The following is a 20,099-nucleotide window of genomic DNA, read 5'->3' as shown; positions in this document are numbered from 1 at the left end:
CACCGTATTTACAACAAATACATAATTGAAATGTATTTTTCCTTGTAAAATTGCTTTGGTGCCTCTGTAGCCAGGTGAGCAGGAGCAGTAGTGCATAGCACATGCTTCTTAATTAGACCGGGGTTCGAGCCTGTGACCACCAAATACAGAGGATGCGGAAAGTCAGGGAATGACCACCGCATATCCTGAGCACGAATAAAGGGTGAGGGTTGGCATCAGGAAGAGCATCCAGCCATAAAAATTGCATGCCGAAACAATAAAAAAACGCTGACCCCATATAAAAATGGGAAAAGGCGAGGACAAAAAATAAAAAAATAAATATATATTTATATAGTTAATATAAATTAGATTTATACATAAAAAGGGTAAAGTGCAGCCATTATCAACCCACTGCAGGATGGAAGCCTCCTCAACAATTCATGCTGAGGGAAATGGACCATAATCTGCCATGTTGGTCCAGTGCAGGTTGGCAGATCGACCGTCTTCAGCAGTCAGGGTCTTGAACCCTGGTCTTCTCAAAGAGCGTGTGCTACTGCACTGGGTGCCTCCGTAGCCAGGTGGGAAGGAGCAGCAGTGCGTTGCACACACTTCTTGATTAGACCGGGGTTCGAGCCCGTCACCACCAAATACGGAGGATGCGGAAAGGTCAGGAATGACCACCACATATCCCGGAGCAATATGGCCTTAGTTGCTAATGCTCCTAAAAACCAAATAACAAACAAACAGCTACTGCACTCCCGCTCCTGACCACTCGGCTATGGAGGCCTTGATTTATACATAGATATATATATTTATGTAATGCACTGCGTACATAAATCAATAAATTGTTATAGAATTATATATTATGGGGTTTTTTTTTTTTTTTTGGAATTGTAATTGTGAGTTTCAGTTATAAATTTTTTAACATTCCTGTTCGAATGTAGTTTTTCTGTTTTATCCCATATTGGTTGTCAAATCAAAGCTTCTATGTCCATGTTGAAATAAATGTGTGGCTTCGACAACCAGTGAGCTTAAATGAAAATTCTTTTATGCAAGCAGGGGGGGGATTAGCACAACCAGCACTAACCAATTCTGATATGTTTTTGCGAACACCACTGTCTAAGCCTGACTTGGTGCAGAGGGGGTGAATCACTTTTTCTGTTAATGGATTAATTTTGGATGATTACCAGTGATTTTTAGGTATAGCATAGTAATAGAATTCATACATTTTCTTTTAAGCAAGCAGGATAGAAATCGTAAAGACATTTATGATTTCTATTGCTAAATACGATATGTATTTTTCAAAATAATTAAGTTTCATTTAATGTTAACTGCAGATGGAAAACCTAGATTAATTGTGAGGTAGGATATATGAAATTGATGGGTATTAGAAGTTACTGTCTTTTTTCAGGCCATGATTTAAAATATAATGCATATTCATATTTTACACACCATGTGGGCTGCAATTTGTTGTACAAAGCAAAACAGTAAGAAACTTTAAAAAAAAAGACATTTATTTATAAAAAAATCAATGATAAACATTAAATATGATTTTTTTTTTTAGAAACAGAATAAGTATAAATCTAAAAACTGAAGTAATGAAAAGTTTATTTTACATATTCCAAAACCATTTCTTCGTTGTCGTACTGATTAATTTTTGTTCTCTTTTTTTTTTTTTTTTTTTTTTTTTAAGATTTGAAAATAATAAGGAACTGATGGGTATACCCAATCCCCATACATTATAGTAGACAAATTTTGAATATCATAATTTATGTAACGAATGAATTGGATGGTTATAAAAGACAATTTTTAAATATATCAGAACGAACCAAGAAACTTTGTTTCAAATTAGAATAATAAATGGTATTAATATTTTTTCTTGCTAACATTTCTCCATGGTATTCCTTTTTATATACAACGCGTACCCAGTTGACACTTTTGTTCCATATTGCGCATTTTACATAAATCCATAAATGTCCGAAATCAAAATTTCAGTATCCATGCTTAAAACTTCTGGATTACAGGTTTTCTTTAAGCCACCACGAATTCTTGCATTTTACATCAACAGTAGTGCTAATAATTGCTAAAGGCCAGAGGTGTGAGCAATGCCTACCCAGTTGAGTGATATCTGTACTTCCTTGGGAATCAGCAAGCTTAATTTGTTGAGGTAAGTTGGGGATTAATACAAGAAGCGATACCGCTGTCCACACGCTGTTACTGTATGCACTCCCATTGACTTACATTGTTCATTTAGGCTACCTGTGGCTGCTGGCCCCAAGTAAGCATGCCACCTGTGTTCTATGTGAGAGCACTCTTAGAATACATGCCACAGGCTATACAATCGGTGAACTCATGACCCACACCATAGGCACTTCCATCTGAATCACAATATCTTTGGACTTTATATTGTCTGTGGATCTGGTAACAGATTTTAGTGATAAGAAAAGTAAACTCTGTTCATCTAAAGAGGACATACCATAACATGACACCACTCAAAACAATACTGTAATGCCGACCGAGCTGGCCAGGTGGGTAACGTGCCTTCCTGGAAATCCAAAGGTCGCGGGTTCGAATGCCGCCTCGGGCTTGGATCCGAGTAGTGCAAAAACTTTGGGAGATGCATTATGGCCACAGAAGCCGATGTGCCAACAACTAACAAAAAAAAAAAAAAATACTATAACATGACGCCAATCAAATAACATCACAAAGAAGGAGAAACTGTTCATTTAAAACTCTAAGCCATCTTGCCATTTTTGGCAACTTTGCTGTGCCTTTATTTTTTCATTGCAGGGCTTTTGATTTTTACATTTCAACCAAAGTTTGAAAATGAAACGCCCTGATATTCTGCATTTTTAAAAAAAATGAGAGATTTACTTCACAGAACTTGATTATCAGAACTATCAGATTGCTTTATAGCATGATTTTGATTTAGATTGAGAATTACGCTGCTTTGAAAGCTGTGAAAAATAGTTCAAGGAAAGGAATGCCACTTTGGTTATGTTTTTCCACCTTTACTGTCTAGGGACAGTGTTGTTCTTTCAGTGACAGAGACAGAGCTTGGGGTTATACTCACTTTAGAAATAACTATTTTCTGTGAATTGGACTAAAGTTACCAATACTGATTTTAATCAAATAACATCACTAAGAAGGATTTTCTTGAACTGTTCTTGTTGTTATTTTCTTGAGCTGTTGTTCAAGAAAAAAACTACATTCTACATTGTTATTCTGTCTTTATTGCCCATTGTCCCGCCAGTGACATAGTACACTGCTTCTTTTCTAATAAACTATGGCAAAGTAGCCTGTGGTTTTATGGCGCCTCCGTAGCCGGATGGGCAGGAGCAGCAGTGCATAGCACACGCTTCTTGATTAGACCGGGGTTCGAGCCCGTGACCACCAAATACGGAAAGGTTAAGGAATGACCACCGCATATCCCGGAGCAATATGGCCTTAGTTGCTAATGCTCCTAAAAACCAAATAACAACAACAACCTGTGGTTTTATAAAATTTATAATGTTCAAAACAACAGCATTTATTGAAATTCTGTATTGGATAAGTAATTTCTATTGTAATTTTTTTTGTGATTTTTATTTATTTATTTCTTTTTTATATATATATATATTTTTCATGTTCAAAAAAATTAACCTAAAAATAGGTTTTCAAAAAATGTGTTATGAGATTTCTTTATTTTTATAAATTCCAATTACAGTCAAGACTGCATTTGCCATAATAAATTTAATTGATATAGGAAAAAGAAATTAACTGTGACTTGTTATTTTAGGAGTCTGTGGAGCTACCACTTACCCATCCAGAGTATTATGAAGAAATGGGCATTAAGCCCCCAAAAGGAGTAATTTTATATGGACCACCAGGAACAGGTAATTAGTAATGGAATAGTAATTTATATAGTAGTAGTTACTCGGGAAATATTTAAAGAAATAATTTGTACATTTACAGCTTTTTAAAATTTATGATAACCGTGAAGTAATAGTTAATAAGCAAAAATTCCTCCCCTTCCCTTTGTAATGTGACAGAATTGGCAGACATCTATATATTTAATACAGAAGCCATTTTCTTTCGACGGTCAGTGTGAATGATAGGCTTAACCAATCGGGCTGGACATGGTCTCAAATTTATCAAAGATATTTCTTCCTAGGGGTGCAGAAAGTTGTTAAAATTTGAAAATTCCGAACAGTTTTATTTTACGGAATGGGCCAGTTTTGTAGTATGAATGAGAATAGTTCAACATTCACTTCATAGATGGAGCCACAGGAAGATGTTAACTCTTAAACAAACAGTTAACACTAAGTTGATAAGGCATTTTTTTCTTATTAACAATTTGCACTTCAACTATTTGCACATAGTGTCCTTTGTTCCGAAAAATAAAATAAAATAATAATAATAATAATAAAACTCTGCTGCCAATTGCAAAATTTTCTCAATGGGTACAGCTAGCTGTAGCCATTGCGTACAATAGGTCTAACCGATTTGGTCTCAAATTGAAGATATTTCTTCCTACGCGTGCAGAAACATGGGAAAATATAAAAATTCTGAATAGTAAAAAATCCGAATAGTTTTATTTTACAGAACAGGCCAATTTTCTCTACTAGTGCTGCCTGCCTTGAAAGAAAGAAAGAATTGTTTTATTTTACAGAAATAAGAAATGAGAAAGGATTCGACATGTATTTGCTTATCTGCTTACAACCAAACGCATCCTACATTTCTTTGGGACAGCTAGAGAAACCTCTGCTACCAGTTGCGAAATTTTTGCAAAGGGTATTGCTATTTGGCACTTAATTTTCATTCAGAACATATGATAAACATATGATGAACTTACTGCATGGTAAAGTATTTAAATAAATGAACTTCCTGGAATTTTGATGCTAAAAATGGGAAGTGCCAAATTATTTCTGTATGTACTTGTATCTTGTACATACATGTATATAAGGATATGCACAGGCATACAAGTTATTATTTTTCATACACATGATATGTGGTTTTTATAGTACTCTGGTGAATTTAAGGTATTAGATTTGATGAAAATGCACCTTTTATTTAACATTTTATGCAAATGTTATAGATAGCATTGTTATAACACATCAACTTAAATGAAACTGCATGAGGCAGTTACAATTGATGTGGCACATGGAAACAAGCTAAGTGAATTTGATTGTGAATTTGATTTAGGGATTTAGAAATAAAATGGTTATTGACTTTAACAATGACTTCAAGACATACAATAATAATTTCTTTTTGATCTTTCATTAGTGAACACAGACCTCAGTACGAATCAAACAGTGATAATGCACAAAATTAGGTATCCTTGCATCTCTATTAAGATAAACAATAAGGCCTTTGTTTTTACCTTTCATGGCATGTGCACAATCGGTAACAATTGATTTTACTCAGATGTTTACTCGAGTTTACTCAGATCAATTTTGTGCACTGTGAGGAATTTCATAAGTGTGTCATATACATGTTTTCCAGTTGTATGACCAGTAAGTGGCAAAATAGCCAAAAAAATCTTCTTCACAGCTGCTATCATGTTGAATAAAATGAACAAAGTGCATGAGTTGTGATATGCCCGAAACATCAATCGACTCATCAAGTGCCAGTGAAAAAAAATACACAACTTACAATTCTGCCTGATAATTCATTGAATATTACAGGGGTGGGCAACCTTTTTTGAATAAAAGGCCATATTCGTTTTCGGAAATAGTGGAAAAGGCGGCACCAATCCTTCGAACCACTACTTACGAAGTAAAACACACTTAATTATCAGTGTTAAATTTTATTACATATAACTATAGAAAAGACAAATTTCAATAAAACATACATATTTACAATATTCTCATCATAATACATCCACCTACATTTTATATGAATGCAAAATTTAAAAAAAATATAATTATAAAGATAAATTATTTTCTAAATTGTTATTCAATTGAAAATTTATAGCAATTATTTAACATTCTCTCTGTGTGTTATATAAGAATAATTAGAAAAAACTGTACTATTGTAAAAAATAATTTAATGTGAGTTAACTAATGAGTTGAAGATTTGATGTTTTGGTGGTTGAGTTTTTTACCAAAAAAAAAAGATGTCTCGGCTGAAACCACTTAGATTGCACATTTTTAATGAGCTAAACTCATCAGAATGCATTGGTTTCAGCCAAAACATCTTTTTTGATAATTAACTAATGAGATTTTTGGGTTTGTTTTTTATTAGATAACAACTGGATATTAGGCTCCATCTTAGTTGTATGCAACTTGAGTTGGTCTTCTAAATGAATATCAGATATCTGAGTCCTTAAATGACTTTTAATTTGTGTAAGTTATGAAAAAGTTGATTCGCAACAATACATAGTTGCAAAGCAAGACAGCAGTTGACGAGCATGTTGACGTAAACGTGGGTATTCAACTGCATTTTTCTATATTTCAATATGATTTTTTTTGTATCAAAAAAGTCTTTATCATACCATATTATCTTCTCCTAATTCAATTAATTCCATCTATAGTTCCGTGGGTGCCGTCAGGATATCAACTAAATGTGGCTCATACGCCAATTTCATTTCTAAAGTATGTTCTTTGAAATCAGAAAATCTATCATTGTATTCTTCAATTAGCATGTCCAATACGGTTATGTAGTCTTTGAAAGTGTCACACAACATATTTCTGCTCCTTTAACATATTTTTTAAATGAGGGAAATGTTCCCCAGATATTTCTGATTTAGAGAAAAGAGTTTTGTAAAAAATTAATTTTTTTTGAAATACCTGAATTTTTTGCCACATGTCATATATATGTCTTGTTTTTCCCTGCAAATAAACATTTAATTTATTTTGCTTTTCCATAATATCACAAAAACGCAGCATTTCTACAAAATTCTTCATCTAATAAATCACATTCTTGTTGTTGTTCCTCGTAAAATTTTTTAATTTGTTCTCGCAAAGCCAAAACTTTTACTAAAATTTGTCCTTTTGATAACCAGCGCACTTTACAATAATATGGCAAGTCGACATTATATGTCTCATCATCCAATATAAGCATGCTTCGAAATTGGCGATGTCTTAAAGCATTTACTCCAATAAAGTTAACAATTGCAATAATTTTGTCCAAAGTATTGCTCAATGTGGAGGATTTAGCACAAAGGTTTTGTTGGTGTAATATCCAGTGGAACGAAATTAACTTTTCTAAATTGGGCTTTTCTTTTTTTAACAATGAAACGAATCCTTCTCGCTTTCCTCTCATAGAAGGTGCACCGTCCGTGCATACACTCACCAGGTTACCAAGGTTTAGTCCTCTCTCAAGGCACATTTCTTTAAAGTTGTTAAAAATATCAATTCCACAGGTCCTTCCAGTGAGCGTACCCAACCAATAGTTCCTCGTAACAATGAAAATTTTCAGTTATAACACGAACGAATAAAATATAATATTTGAGCAGAGTCATTTCTATCAGTGGTTTTATCTAATGCTACTGAAAAATATACATCTTTAGAGTGAATTGTTACCTGAAGTTTTTCTCCTACATTCTGAGCTAATTCATGTTGTCTATTAGTTAGTTTTTCTTGCGAGAGGTAATTGTTTGTATTTGTCAACCTTTTCCGGATCTAAACATCCTACTGCTTCAACAATACATTCTTTTTTCATTTCGATGTCACTAAATGGTTTGCCTTTTTTTCCAAGTACATGCACTATTTTGTATCTAACATCAGTTGCAGAAGTTCCTTGCTTAATAAAAGCACCAAAAGCCTTTTCCTGGTGCTGTTTTTCTTCATTTTTTGAAGTGCAGATTTACGAGCTTCTCCTTCTAATTTTACATATTAACTTTTTTGGAAATGATGAGCAATCTAAAAATTAAGCAATTGTGAAATCAAACATAAGAAATTACAGAATTACAAAATTCAAGACAAGAATACATACGGTTGTCAAAATATTCACAGTTACAAATACATAAAAGCAACAGATAAAAAATCACGATGTTACAATTTAAATTTTAAAATAAAAAACTATTTTCGTCAAATTATTAACTCTTTTAAAATATTTTTTTTATTTTAACAAACTTAACAGAGGATTAGAATTTTTCTTTTATTAAATAGCTTTTGTTTTTTATCATTTGTGGTACATAAAAACGATTTTTAAATAAATAGAAAAAGTTAAACATGATATTTTATTTTTTAGATCAAAAAATTTGTATTTTCCTTTTTTAATTATCTGAATAATGTTTCTATATTGTGAAAAAAATATATAAAGCCTTTTATTATTAAAACGTTTTGAATATTTAATTTTAAAAAATATTAGTTTAAAAGTACAGTCAGTCCTCGTATAACACGTGTTTACACTACATGAATTTGTTCATACACGATTTATAAATAGGGGAACGATATCGTATATAACACGAACCGAATTCGCTTATGCATGATTCGCCTTTGTGTTTACAAGAAATGGCAGTCGAATGCGGAATCACCCCAACTGAACGCAATATGATAGGAATGAAGAGAAGATTCTGAAAATGTATTTGTTTTTTATATCAGTGAAGGGGAAACACATTTCACCATAATAAGATAAAAACCCACACAATTCCAGCTACCGGTATTATCACAAATGTAGATCGAGTTTACTACCAGTTCATAACAGATTCCATTAGCAGAAACACAACTGGAAATTGTTTTTATTGTTTTATGGTAGTAACTCCTAGAAATGTGCTTTAGTAAAATGTGAGGTGTTAATAGTGTATCTCTGCCTTTACGGTGTTGTTTATTCAGTTGCTACACATGTGCACGCGCAGCTTTGTTTATGTGTATCAAGCATGCCTCCTCATTTTGTAATTGTGCTTTATTCCCTAAAAATTAGTAAAATACCTAAAAGGTGTGAAAAGGAATCGATGAAGACACTACAGATTCAGAGAGAAAAAGAAAAGCAATATCGATAAACAGAGGCGGACTGAGTCAAAAATTTGTAGTGGCCTCATATTAGCGTTTATGGCCAAAATCACACCGCCCTCCGGCACGGTGGGCCGGAGGCCGGTGTGATTTTGGCCATAAACGCTTACTGGCGGACTGACCATAAGCCTTACTGGTTTCCCAGTAAGGGTTATGGCAAGTCCGCCTCTGTCGATAGAAAAAAATATATAAATTGTGAAACGGTTTGAGCAAAATGAAAGACCATGTGATATTGCACGTGCTACAGGCTTAAATGAGGCAATGCCTAGAATTACAAAGATGCATAAAAACAACTTTCATAGCAGGAACAACTCAAAGTGTAATTAAAATCCATTAGATTAAGACACAAAGAATTGGAATAGATGGAACGACTGTCATCTGTTTCGATAGAAAATCAAACAAAAAACAAGTTTGCTTACGATAGAAGCAAAACCATTAGCAATATCTTATTACGTAATAAAATATGTAAGTATTTTATTACGATAATTTATTGTGTCTGGTAATGTTTTGGTTACAAATGTGTGGTTCAATCTTGGGTCATCGGCACCTAATCCTATTTTTCCCATAGGACCTGTTGTTTATATTGCATGATTTTGCATTGCACGAGGGTTTCTAGGAACACAACTATCGTGCTATACGAGGACTGACTGTAATAGGATTATTTAATGATTTTATTTCATCTTTGTGTGACAAGGGCCACACATAAGATCTATCTAGAAGGCTGCGGGTTGCCCACCCCTGGAATATTACCATTTTATGAACTCAATATGAAACTGTATCATTACTCAAAGGAATATTTCTGGAGGAGCTGACTGGGCTAGCTAGGTGGGTAAAGTGCCTGCCTAACCCAAAGGTCGCGGGTTCGAATCCTGCCTCGTGCTTGGATCAGAGTACAAACTGCAAAAACCTTGGAAGGTGCAATATGGCCACAGAAGCCAATGTGCCAACAACTAACAAAAAAAAAAAAAAAAAACTTCTGGAGGAGCTAATCAAGGTAGCTCTCTGTTTTTCTGGTAAGTTGCTAGCAAGCATTTCTAATGATGACACTACACAATTTTTTATTATTTCACCACTAGTGTAAGGCAATGAATTCTTTGTACTTTGCAACAGGATCTAGATAATTTGGGCAGATGGGCTAAGAAATGGCAACTGAAGTTTAACCTTGACAAATGCAAAGTACTGCATATGGGTAGAAGGTAACCCCAGCGAAAAGTACCGACTGTGTGGTACTACACTTAAGGTGGTAGGAAATGAAAAAGACCTGGGAGTAATTGTGCAGGCAGATATGAAGTTTTCTGAGCAATGCAGACAGGCTGCCAGGGAAGGTCATGGGATTTTGTCAATGATATATAGGAATTTTGCTAGCAGGGAAAAGGAGGTGATTATCCCTCTGTATAAGGCAATGGTCAGGCCACGCCTTGAGTACTGCGTACAGGTCTGGAGGCCTCATTTTAGGAAGGATGTAGATTTACTTGAGTGTGTACAGAGAAGGGCAACAATGTTGGTGAGGGGAATGAAGGGATCCTCTTATCAAGAGAGGCTTAAGTTCTGCAAATTGCAGTGGCTGGAGACTAGGCACCTGCGCGGTGATTTGATTGAGGTGTATAAGGCCTTGAATGGGTTCAGCACGCTGAATTCTGATGGGATCCTTCCACTTGTTCAGAATACGAACCTAAGTGGGCATAAATTCAAATTAAGAAAAGACAGATGTAGATTAGATGTGCGGAAATTTGCCTTTAGCCAGCGGGTGGTTAATTGCTGGAACAAACTTCCATCTGTCGTTGTGGAAGTTGATAGGTTGAATAAATTTGAGGAGGAACTGGACAGGCATTTGGAGGGAATGGTGTGTTTTTTTTTTTTTTTTTTTGGTGATGCTGCATAAGCTCATACATTTGCTTTCTTGCATCACATGCCACTACTACTACTACTTATATTTGATAAAATAAATTAAACTTCATTCGCTAACACTTTACTACTATCACCTTGACCTAAATTTAAAATATTTTTCTGTTTTTCAAGTTTCTTTTTTGTTTCTTGAAGTTTAGCTTTTCTAATATCATTAAATTTGGGAAAAGTTTCATGAAAATTCCTATGGCATGTTTGGTAATGTCTTTCACAATTCTACTTCCGATAGCCAGCCAAACATGCCTGACATAATAAGCCAATTACACTAGTTCCACTATTGATTATCCATCACCAAATAATCATATTCCCAAGAGGACTGAAATACATACATTTCAATTTTTTGTTTCTTTGCCTTTGAAATGTGTAGGTCTAAATCAGGTGACTGCGATGGTAGTGTAAATGCCAATTTTTTCCTTATGTTCGTTTTGGTTTCTTTTTAAAAACTTGTCCATTTTGAAAGGGTTTAGTAACTTTAGTTAAATCTGTTAAAAGAAAATACATTTATGTATTTGTACACAAAATCAAAAGATTCCTTACTATAACACTTTCATTGCCTATAAAGTCAGCACTATACGTATATGGTACCTATTGCAGCAGCACAATTGAACATAACCCGGAATAAACCTGTTAAAACCAGAAACTGAGAATTCCATGAGGCAGTATCTTCGGTCTGTAGTGCCACTATGACGGCGCCTCCATAGCCAGGTGGGAAGGAGCAGCAGTGCGTAGCACAGGCTTCTTGATTAGACCGGGGTTCGAGCCCCTCACCACCAAATACGGAGGATGCGGAAAGGTCAGGGAATGACCACCGCATATCCCGGAGCAATATGGCCTTAGTTGCTAATGCTCCTAAAAACCAAATAACAAACAAACTAACAAACAAACAAGCCACTATGACACAATGATCGTACTGCCAAAAAAAGTATTTTGTAAAAATCTTCTTACTGAATTAAATATTTCCAAGAGAAACATCAATAACAGTGTGTTTTAAGCATCAAGTTTGCATCATACATCATAAATGCAGGGAGGCAAAACAACTTATAAAGCCATTTTCGTTTTTCTTTCCAAGAAGGTTCGAGAGTATCTCTTACAGAAAATTACAATTTTTATTATTATGAGCTTATTATGTAGGCTTAATTAATAAGCACATTTACATGGGTTCTTGATAGGATGAAGGTAAATCTATCTGGCGGTCGCTTATGTTTTCTGTTGAAGTCAAATTCTGTGTCCACTGCAGACTTCTGAATTCTATGACATTATTATACAATCTTAAGCTATTTCATAGAATTTGAGGCGTCGGGTGAAAATAAGGATTTTCTAGCAAACATTGGCATAGATTTTTGTAGAATATCCAGAAAGTTGAGAAATAGAAAGCACCTTTTTTAAATACAAAAATTTATATATTAGAAGATGAAATGCACAAGGCATAATTTCTTATGGGTTTAGGTAATTAATTATATAATATCGGTGTAGATACACCATAGTCTACCCATAAATTTGAACTACATATGTAGTGTAAAAGGCATCGTTTTAATAGTATCTCATATTGTGGGTGCCTTCATAACGAGATATCTGGTATTGCATTACTTCAAATAAATAACGCTTCTCTAGTAGAGAAGACTACTGTTATTTATTTTCAATGGATACCACCACCAAGATGATCGTTTCGAAGCTTTTTGGCTTCATCATCAGTGAGTGGGCAGGTACCCTGGTAATGCAACATGCCAATCACAGTTGCGAAGTTATTTCCACAATATGAGGGATGCCAAATGGTGTATAAATAATAATGTATTAGAAGATGAAATGCACAAGGGATAATGTCTTATGGGTTTAGGTAATTAACTATATCAGGGGTGGCCAACAAGTCGATTGTAGTTTAATTTCAGTCAATCACAATGAATTTTAAATATATATAAAAAAGATCCCCAGGAGCTCATATCTGGTGAGTATGGGCTTGGCACACCCAGGGTCATGAGCTGGATATAATCATTGTTCTCTTTCTTGGTAATTCCCTTCTACTTCTGACTCTCTCTCTCTCTCTCTCATGGTAATTCAGAATTTTTTTTTTTTTTGGCTGGTGCAGCATATGCCTCAGCTTCCTTGCACCATACGGCTAATAATAATAATAAATAGATTAGTCAAAATCTAAATGTTATTATTATTATGTGCCCCACTCCATGCACTTATTAAGATCCGTTGAACGACATGACTACTCTTGTTGCCTCATAGCCACTAGGCTTGTCTAGTGAAAATTCACGCAGTTATGTTGTGGAGAGCATGTTGGTGTTGAATTATTATTTAGCTTACTTAATATTAATAACTGGACAGTACTTATACGTTAATTTGATATGATTTAAAATGAATACTATGATAAAGAGTAAAACGTATCATTTTCATTGAGGGGGAAGAATACTTTTTACCAGAAACAATGGATGTAGATGTTTTTTGTAGCGATAAAAGAAAAATGTTGTTTGATTTGCAATACTTCCGTGGCTATACCCAAAAAAGTAATTTACAAAGGCACTTCAATGCACTCCATGGTAAATACCAATCGGATTTTCCACCTAATATGTACCTTAGAAAAAATAAACTAAAATAACTTAAATCCAGATTATTCGCACAACAAAATTTCTTCATGACACCTAATTTACAATCTAAAGCAGTAACTAGCATCATTTAAAGTGAGTCATCTTGCGCAAAAAAGTGCAAACCATTTTCTGATTTCAATTCATCAAAGATGCATTTTTAGAAATAACAGATTCTCTTTTTGAAAATTTTAAGAACAAAAATGGAATTAAAAGTGCCCTTTAAGATCGGCAATTACCTTGAAATACTGTGATGCGACGCGTCAAAAAAACGAGTAAAAATGTGAGCGAACAATTGTGTGCTCACATTGCTAATTGTGTGTCCTTTTCTTTATAACTGGATGAATCTACAGACGTCAGTGATACAGCCCAATTGCTTGTTTTTGTTCGTATGGATTTCGATGATTATGCCACTAGAGAACTGCTGGGTATGGTTTTGTTAAAAGAAAGAACTAGAGGTCCAGATGGAGCTAAAGCAATGACGGGGCATCTTACTGGATTCATCGCATTGTGCCAAAAGAATTTTTTTTCTTTTGGTACAGAATTCCCAGAATTTTTGAGTTACCACTGTATCATCCACCAACAAGTGTTAACCAGCAAAAGATTAAATACTAAAAGTGTTATGGTCATAGCTTTCAAAATCATGAATTCCATCAGAGGACAATCTCTTCAAAGGAGACTTTTCAAAATGCAACTCGATGAAAATGAACCAGATCTGATATTACACACAGATGTGAGGTGGCTGAGTCGAAGTAAGTTTCTACAGAGATTTCGAAATTTGTTGAATGAATTACTGTTGGATTACTGCGGACACAGAGCAAAATGGAGACAGAATAAATTATGACAAGTTTAATAATAGGAAAAACACATTAAATTAGATACATACAAAAGCTTTCGGTTAGTTTGTTGTCCTCAGTCAAACTGACAAAAAGTGGAACATGAGGGCGTGTACTGCCAGTCACGTACATGAACTGTGTGATTAATTGTTGGATGTTGAAGCCTGTGGCTGTGATGCATGTGGACGTTGCCAGCGTTTGTCATTCATCAAAATGGTTGCTTCGATGATAGGGTGGACACGACATCCACTGCTCCTGTTGACCGAGGTATTAGAGCATGTGATGTTCAATGACTCGAGCCAGGCGCATTGTCGGTAGTGGCGGGACCTAACTACGATCACGACTGCGGTGTGGGTCAATGTCGTGGGGGTTGACCAAATGTGTTCGGCAATGGCCGAGTGTTCTATGTCCGCTAAGTGGATTGCTCTTTCATGTTCCGAAAGACGTTTTCCAAGCCGTCTTCCAGTTTCCCCAATGTAGCAGCTAGTGCAGTCATGGCAAGAGATGCGGTAGACTAGACCACTTTGTAGTAAGGTGGGAACCAGTGTTTTCACTTTAGAGATGAGGGATCGTAACTTTCTGCCTGGGAGTTGTACACATTTTATCCCATGTGATTTTAGGATCCTAGAAACCTGTTGTAATAGGTTTGGATAGTATGGAATAAAGGCGCTTGCGGTTGAGTCATTACATTGGATGTTCCTGTTGCTTGCTACGTGGCCATGTGTCTGTAGGTCACATCTGTCAAGGGTATTGGTAGGATAGCCACACCTCACAAGATCCACCTTTAGTTTAGCAATTTTGGTGCGCCTCTCATCTACAGAACTAGAGTGGATCCAGGCACGAGTTAGCAAGGTTCGTGCAGTGGCTAGAAGATGGCTACGCGTGTGTGCTGACCGGAAGTTGGTAAATTGGCCAGCACACATTGGTTTACGATAGACAGTTGTCTTCAAGCACATGCCCTCGTGTCGGACAAGGGTGTCTAAGTATGGTGTGGTGTTGTCCGATTCTAGCTCGATGAATTTTATGAAAGGAGACAGAGAATTGAGGTGGTCTAAGAGTCAGTCACCCGAATTTCTGGGGATAACCACAAACGCATCCACGTAGCGGCACCAAAAGGTAATGGGATCTCGTACATTTGTATATGCACGAACCTCTAATTCTTCCACCGCGATATTTGCCATGAATGAACTAACCGGGGAACCCATGGCTGTGCCGTGCACCTGTTGGTAAATGGAATCATAGAACATAATTGCACCACCTGTTAAGCACAGTCTGAGGGTGGTGGAGATATCGTCTGGTGTTAGTTTGGTCCTGCTGCCAAGGGTTTTGTCGTTATCCAAGAGTTGCTTTGCACGTGTGATGGAAAGTTCTACTGGGATGGAGGTGAAAAGTGACAGTACGTCAAATTATGCCGCCATGATTTGATTTTCTGGGATAAATAGGGTTCGGATCTTTTCTACCACCATCAGTGACACCGCTTTTCCTCATTCTCCATTCCACCGGAGAGCAGTCAATTGGAAAGATGTCGCCCTTCTTTATCCATAAAGGATTAGAAGGGTTGGCAGGCTCACCAAAATCCGTTAAACGACTGCGTTCTGGCGACCTTTTGGTTGAAGCTTCCAGCACAAAACAAGCTGTAAAAATCTTGAACTCTACATCCATAGGGGGAATACCTATCACTGTAACCCCCCACAGAACTCTGAATTCTTCACGGGGTGTTATATCAGAGTGGGACCTTCTTCATGTTTCTGAAGAAGAGAACTGCTCTGAATTAAAAGACCAAGGAGTGACAGCTGTCAAGAGAATATCAATACGGAAGGATGGGAATCTCGTCCCTACCGAGTTTTTATCCTCACGTTTAACACCCCACGGCCTCCAAGTTCCATCAAGGCAGGCTATCTAAACTGCCCAGTGAGGATTTATATCCCAAACCCACTGTGGTGTTTTAGATGCCAAAAATACGGCCACTCACAAACATCTTGTCGTGGTAACCTTGCCTGTGCTCGATGTGGTGTTAAAGACCACGAGAGCAAGGAATGTTCAGCTCCAAAACCGATCTGTGTGAATTGCCAAGGAGAGCATCCCGCCTACTCTAGAGCATGCCAGCGGGGGAAGGATGAAAAAGAAATCCATAAACTGAAAACAGAGCTGAATATCTCCTACCCAGAGGCCAGAAAATGTATCCAACCAATAAATAGCGGGAAACCTTCATATGCCCAGAAGGTTTTTGCAAAGTGCACTATTGGTACACAAACTGAGATGACTATACCACCAAGAGAGTCATTCACTCCAATTGCACGCTATTTATTGAGTTCACAAAAGCCCACCAAAAATACACAATCAGTTGCCACTCCTATATCCGTACCTCCTAGTGCTCCACCACTACCAAAACCAAGTGGTAAATAAAAGCTAGTCTGAGGATAACCACAGAAGAGCCACCCGTAACACCAGAAACAATGGATGTAGAGAATAAGGAGGACCGGATGAATCAGTCTTGGTACTCTTTGCGGAGGAAGAAATGGATATGGGACAGTGTCCACACTTCCCCAAAAAAGATAAATCCAAGACTGACAAAAGTAAGCCCTCAGCACCTCGGAATCCGCCTGATGGACCCACCAAGCCAAAATAATGACTAAATTCCTGCAGTGGAATTGTCGTGGATTCCGGCGAAATACTGATGACATCAAGGCCCTCCTGCGAAAGCACGAGCCAGTTTGTTTTTGCTTGCAGGAGACTTATCTAAAGGCAAATGATGATCCCACCATGCATAACATCACAATTTTTCGTAAGGATAGAATTGCGGATGGTCCTGCTCATGGAGGAGTGGCTATCCTTGTAGGCAACCAGACCCCAGTCCAGGCCTTGCTGCTTTCAACCAGCATAAAGGCTGTTGCAATTCGCCTTACAGTGGGGTTTCTATTAACCGTCTGTTCAATTTATTTGCCACCTGGGACTGACATCTCTCAGGAAGACCTTCATGATCTTGTAATGCAGTTGCCCCCCCCCTTTCTTACTTCTAGGGGATTTTAATGGACATAACACCCTGTAGAATAGTGCTAGCAATAATGGAAGGGGACGAGTCATAGAGCATATGCTAAATGACAATGACCTCTCCCTTCTAAATGTGGGAACCAACACATTCTTCCACATGCCTATCCGTACGTTTTCTGCCATTGATCTTTCTATCTGCTCCCCTTCTCTATTCCCTTCACTCACTTGGAAAGTGGAGGAGAACCCATACGGAAGTGATCACTTACTTGTGATAGCCTCGTTACACAGTGGGAGACCATGTCTTCCTTTTAGGTTACCACGGTGGAAGACTGATCAGGCTGACTGGACTGCCTTCCAACATCAGGCAAATTTTGACCTCAGTACCGTCAGTCAGGAGCCTATCAATGATGCAGTAACATACATCACAGAAATTATTGTCCAAGCAGCTGCAAATGCCGTCCCAAAAAACATCTGCCCGGTTTCCACTATTTTCCAAACCATGGGTGGAATTCACAATGCACAGCAGCAAAAAAAAAAAGGTTAAAACAAAGCGTGAGGGATATTCCGCCGATATCCTACCACGACTAACCTTATAGCCTTTAAACGCACACAAGCCAAAGCACGCTACATCCGCCATCAAAAGGAATCGTGGATTCGTTTTACTTCATCAATTACTCAGTCCACTAGTACTAAGTTGGTCTGGGACAAAATCCGGAAAATGAAGGGAAAATATTCATCCCACAATTCTTCAATCCTAGATTATAATGGATGCACTATTGCAGACCCAACTGCAATAGCCAATTCTCTTGGGGAAACATTTTCTAACATCTCTGCGACATCTTCGTATTCCTCAGAGTTCCTGGTCCTGAAACATAAAATAGAAAAACAGGCACTTAATTTTAAGTCTAAGAGCCTTTATCCCTACAACGGGTCATTCACTATACAGGAACTGAAAAGAGCCCTCACTCTTTCCAAGGTAGGCGCTGTTGGACCAGATGGCGTCCATTATGAAATGATTAAGCATCTTTCACCAAAATCTATGGATCATCTGCTCCTTCTATATAATAGAATCTTTATTGAAGGGCAGGTTCCGGATTCCTGGCGCAAAGCAATCATTCTTGCCTTTGCTAAGCCAGGAAAGGATCCAAAAGTAACTACTAATTATCATCCTATTGCTCTGACTAGCTGTCTGTGCAAAATCCTAGAGAGAATGGTTAACTTTCGTTTAATGTGGCATTTGGAATCGAATGACGTTCTCTCCAACATCCAGTGCGGCTTCCGAAGGAACCGGTCCACTTTGGACCATCTTATTAGACTAGAAACATCCATCCGGGATGCTTTCCTAAAACGTGAACATTTGGTGTCTGTGTTCTTTGACATGGAAAAAGCGTATGACACAACTTGGAGATTTGGCATCTTAAAAGATTTGCATAGCCTTGGTCTTAGAGGGCATCTCCCCATTATTATTAAAAACTTTTTAGCCAATCGATCTTTCCAAGTTCGTGCAGGATCCTCACTCTCTCGCTCCTTCAGCCAAGAAGAGGGAGTACCACAAGGATCAGTTTTAAGTGTCACACTTTTCGCCATCAAAGTAAATTCCATCACAAAAGAACTTCCTCCAATTGTAAAAAGTGCCCTCTATGTTGATGACTTTAGCATATTTTGTCAGTCATGCAACATGAGGGTTATAGAAAGACAACTGCAAAAAGCCATTAATTGCCTAAATTCGTGGGCACTGTCTAATGGATTCAGGTTCTCGCCGCAGAAGACCGTTTGCATACACTTTTGTCATAAGCGTAATCTTCATCCTGAACCTGAATTAAGGCTCGGACAAAATGCTATTCTAGTAGCGGCGGACACAAAATTCTTGGGACTCGTATTTGATAAAAAGCTGACCTTCCTGGATCATATCTTTTAACGCCGCACAAAGTGCACAAGAGGCCTGAATATTCTGTGCTCTCTTTCCTCTACATCTTGGGGTGCGGATCGATGCACCCTACTAAGCATCTACCGTGCACTTGTAAATCCAGACTAGATTACGGGTCCCTGGTATGCAATTCGGCCAGAGACAGTGTACTTCGATGGCTAGATCCTGTCCATCATCAGGCTCTCCGTATCGCTATTGGAGCATATCGAACATCTCCTGTCCAGAGCTTATACGTCGAAGCAAATGAACCACCATTATTGCTTCAACATAAGCAGTTGTCTCTAAAGTACTCTTTAAAACTGAAATCCCTGTCAGACCATCCAACGTGGCCATTTGTTTTTGAGCCACGATGGGAAAATTTGCACAACACCCATAAGACTGCCAATCGACCTTTTGGAATTCGTTTCCAAGAGCTACTCAAAGAACTTAAGATCAAGGTAGACAAGGTTGCCCAAACACCAAAGCAACCCCTTCCACCTTGGCATGCTCATGTTCCAGCACGTGACTTGTCCCTTAGAAATTGGGAAAAGTCAGACACTCCATCTGTCTACCTGCAGCTTTATTCAGCACACCGAGCTGAACATTCTGACTTTGCACCAGTTTACACAGACTGCTCGAAGTAGGAATCATATGTGGGATCTGCTACTGTCTTTACAGACATCACTCTATCGGAGCAGATTCTCTCTGAATGCAGCATATTTACTGCAGAGCTGCACGCTATAGAGTTAGCCTTGGATCACATTAGTAAATGCCAATACCAACAGTTCATTTTATATTCCGATTCTCTCAGCGTGTTACAGGCTTTAATAACTGTGAGATATAATCCTCATACAGTTCTGTCTTGCATTCAGCAGAAGATTCATTTTCTCCATGAACGTGAATATGATATCCGCTTCTGCTGGATTCCCAGCCACATTGGGATTAGGGGAAATGATTTGGC

At 37.3% G+C, this 20,099-nt stretch overlaps 1 protein-coding gene across 3 annotated transcripts in view; it reads left to right on the top strand.

Moving 5' to 3' along the window:
* Window positions 1-20,099, top strand: part of Rpt2 (26S proteasome regulatory subunit Rpt2) — a 213,944-nt gene that overhangs the window by 127,187 nt on the left and 66,658 nt on the right. For all 3 annotated transcript variants that reach the window (XM_090376630.1, XM_090376629.1, XM_090376628.1), the window contains exon 7: window positions 3,758-3,854. In XM_090376630.1, coding sequence (XP_090232756.1) covers window positions 3,758-3,854 — 97 coding nt within the window. The remainder of the gene's footprint in view (window positions 1-3,757; window positions 3,855-20,099) is intronic.

Source organism: Mastigoproctus giganteus, chromosome 6 (assembly GCF_048544385.1).
Source record: "Mastigoproctus giganteus isolate SK-2022 chromosome 6, ASM4854438v1, whole genome shotgun sequence".
NCBI lineage: Eukaryota > Metazoa > Arthropoda > Arachnida > Uropygi > Thelyphonidae > Mastigoproctus > Mastigoproctus giganteus.
The sequence above is the reverse complement of the archived record's forward strand: the minus strand, read 5'-3'. Positions and strand labels throughout refer to the sequence as shown.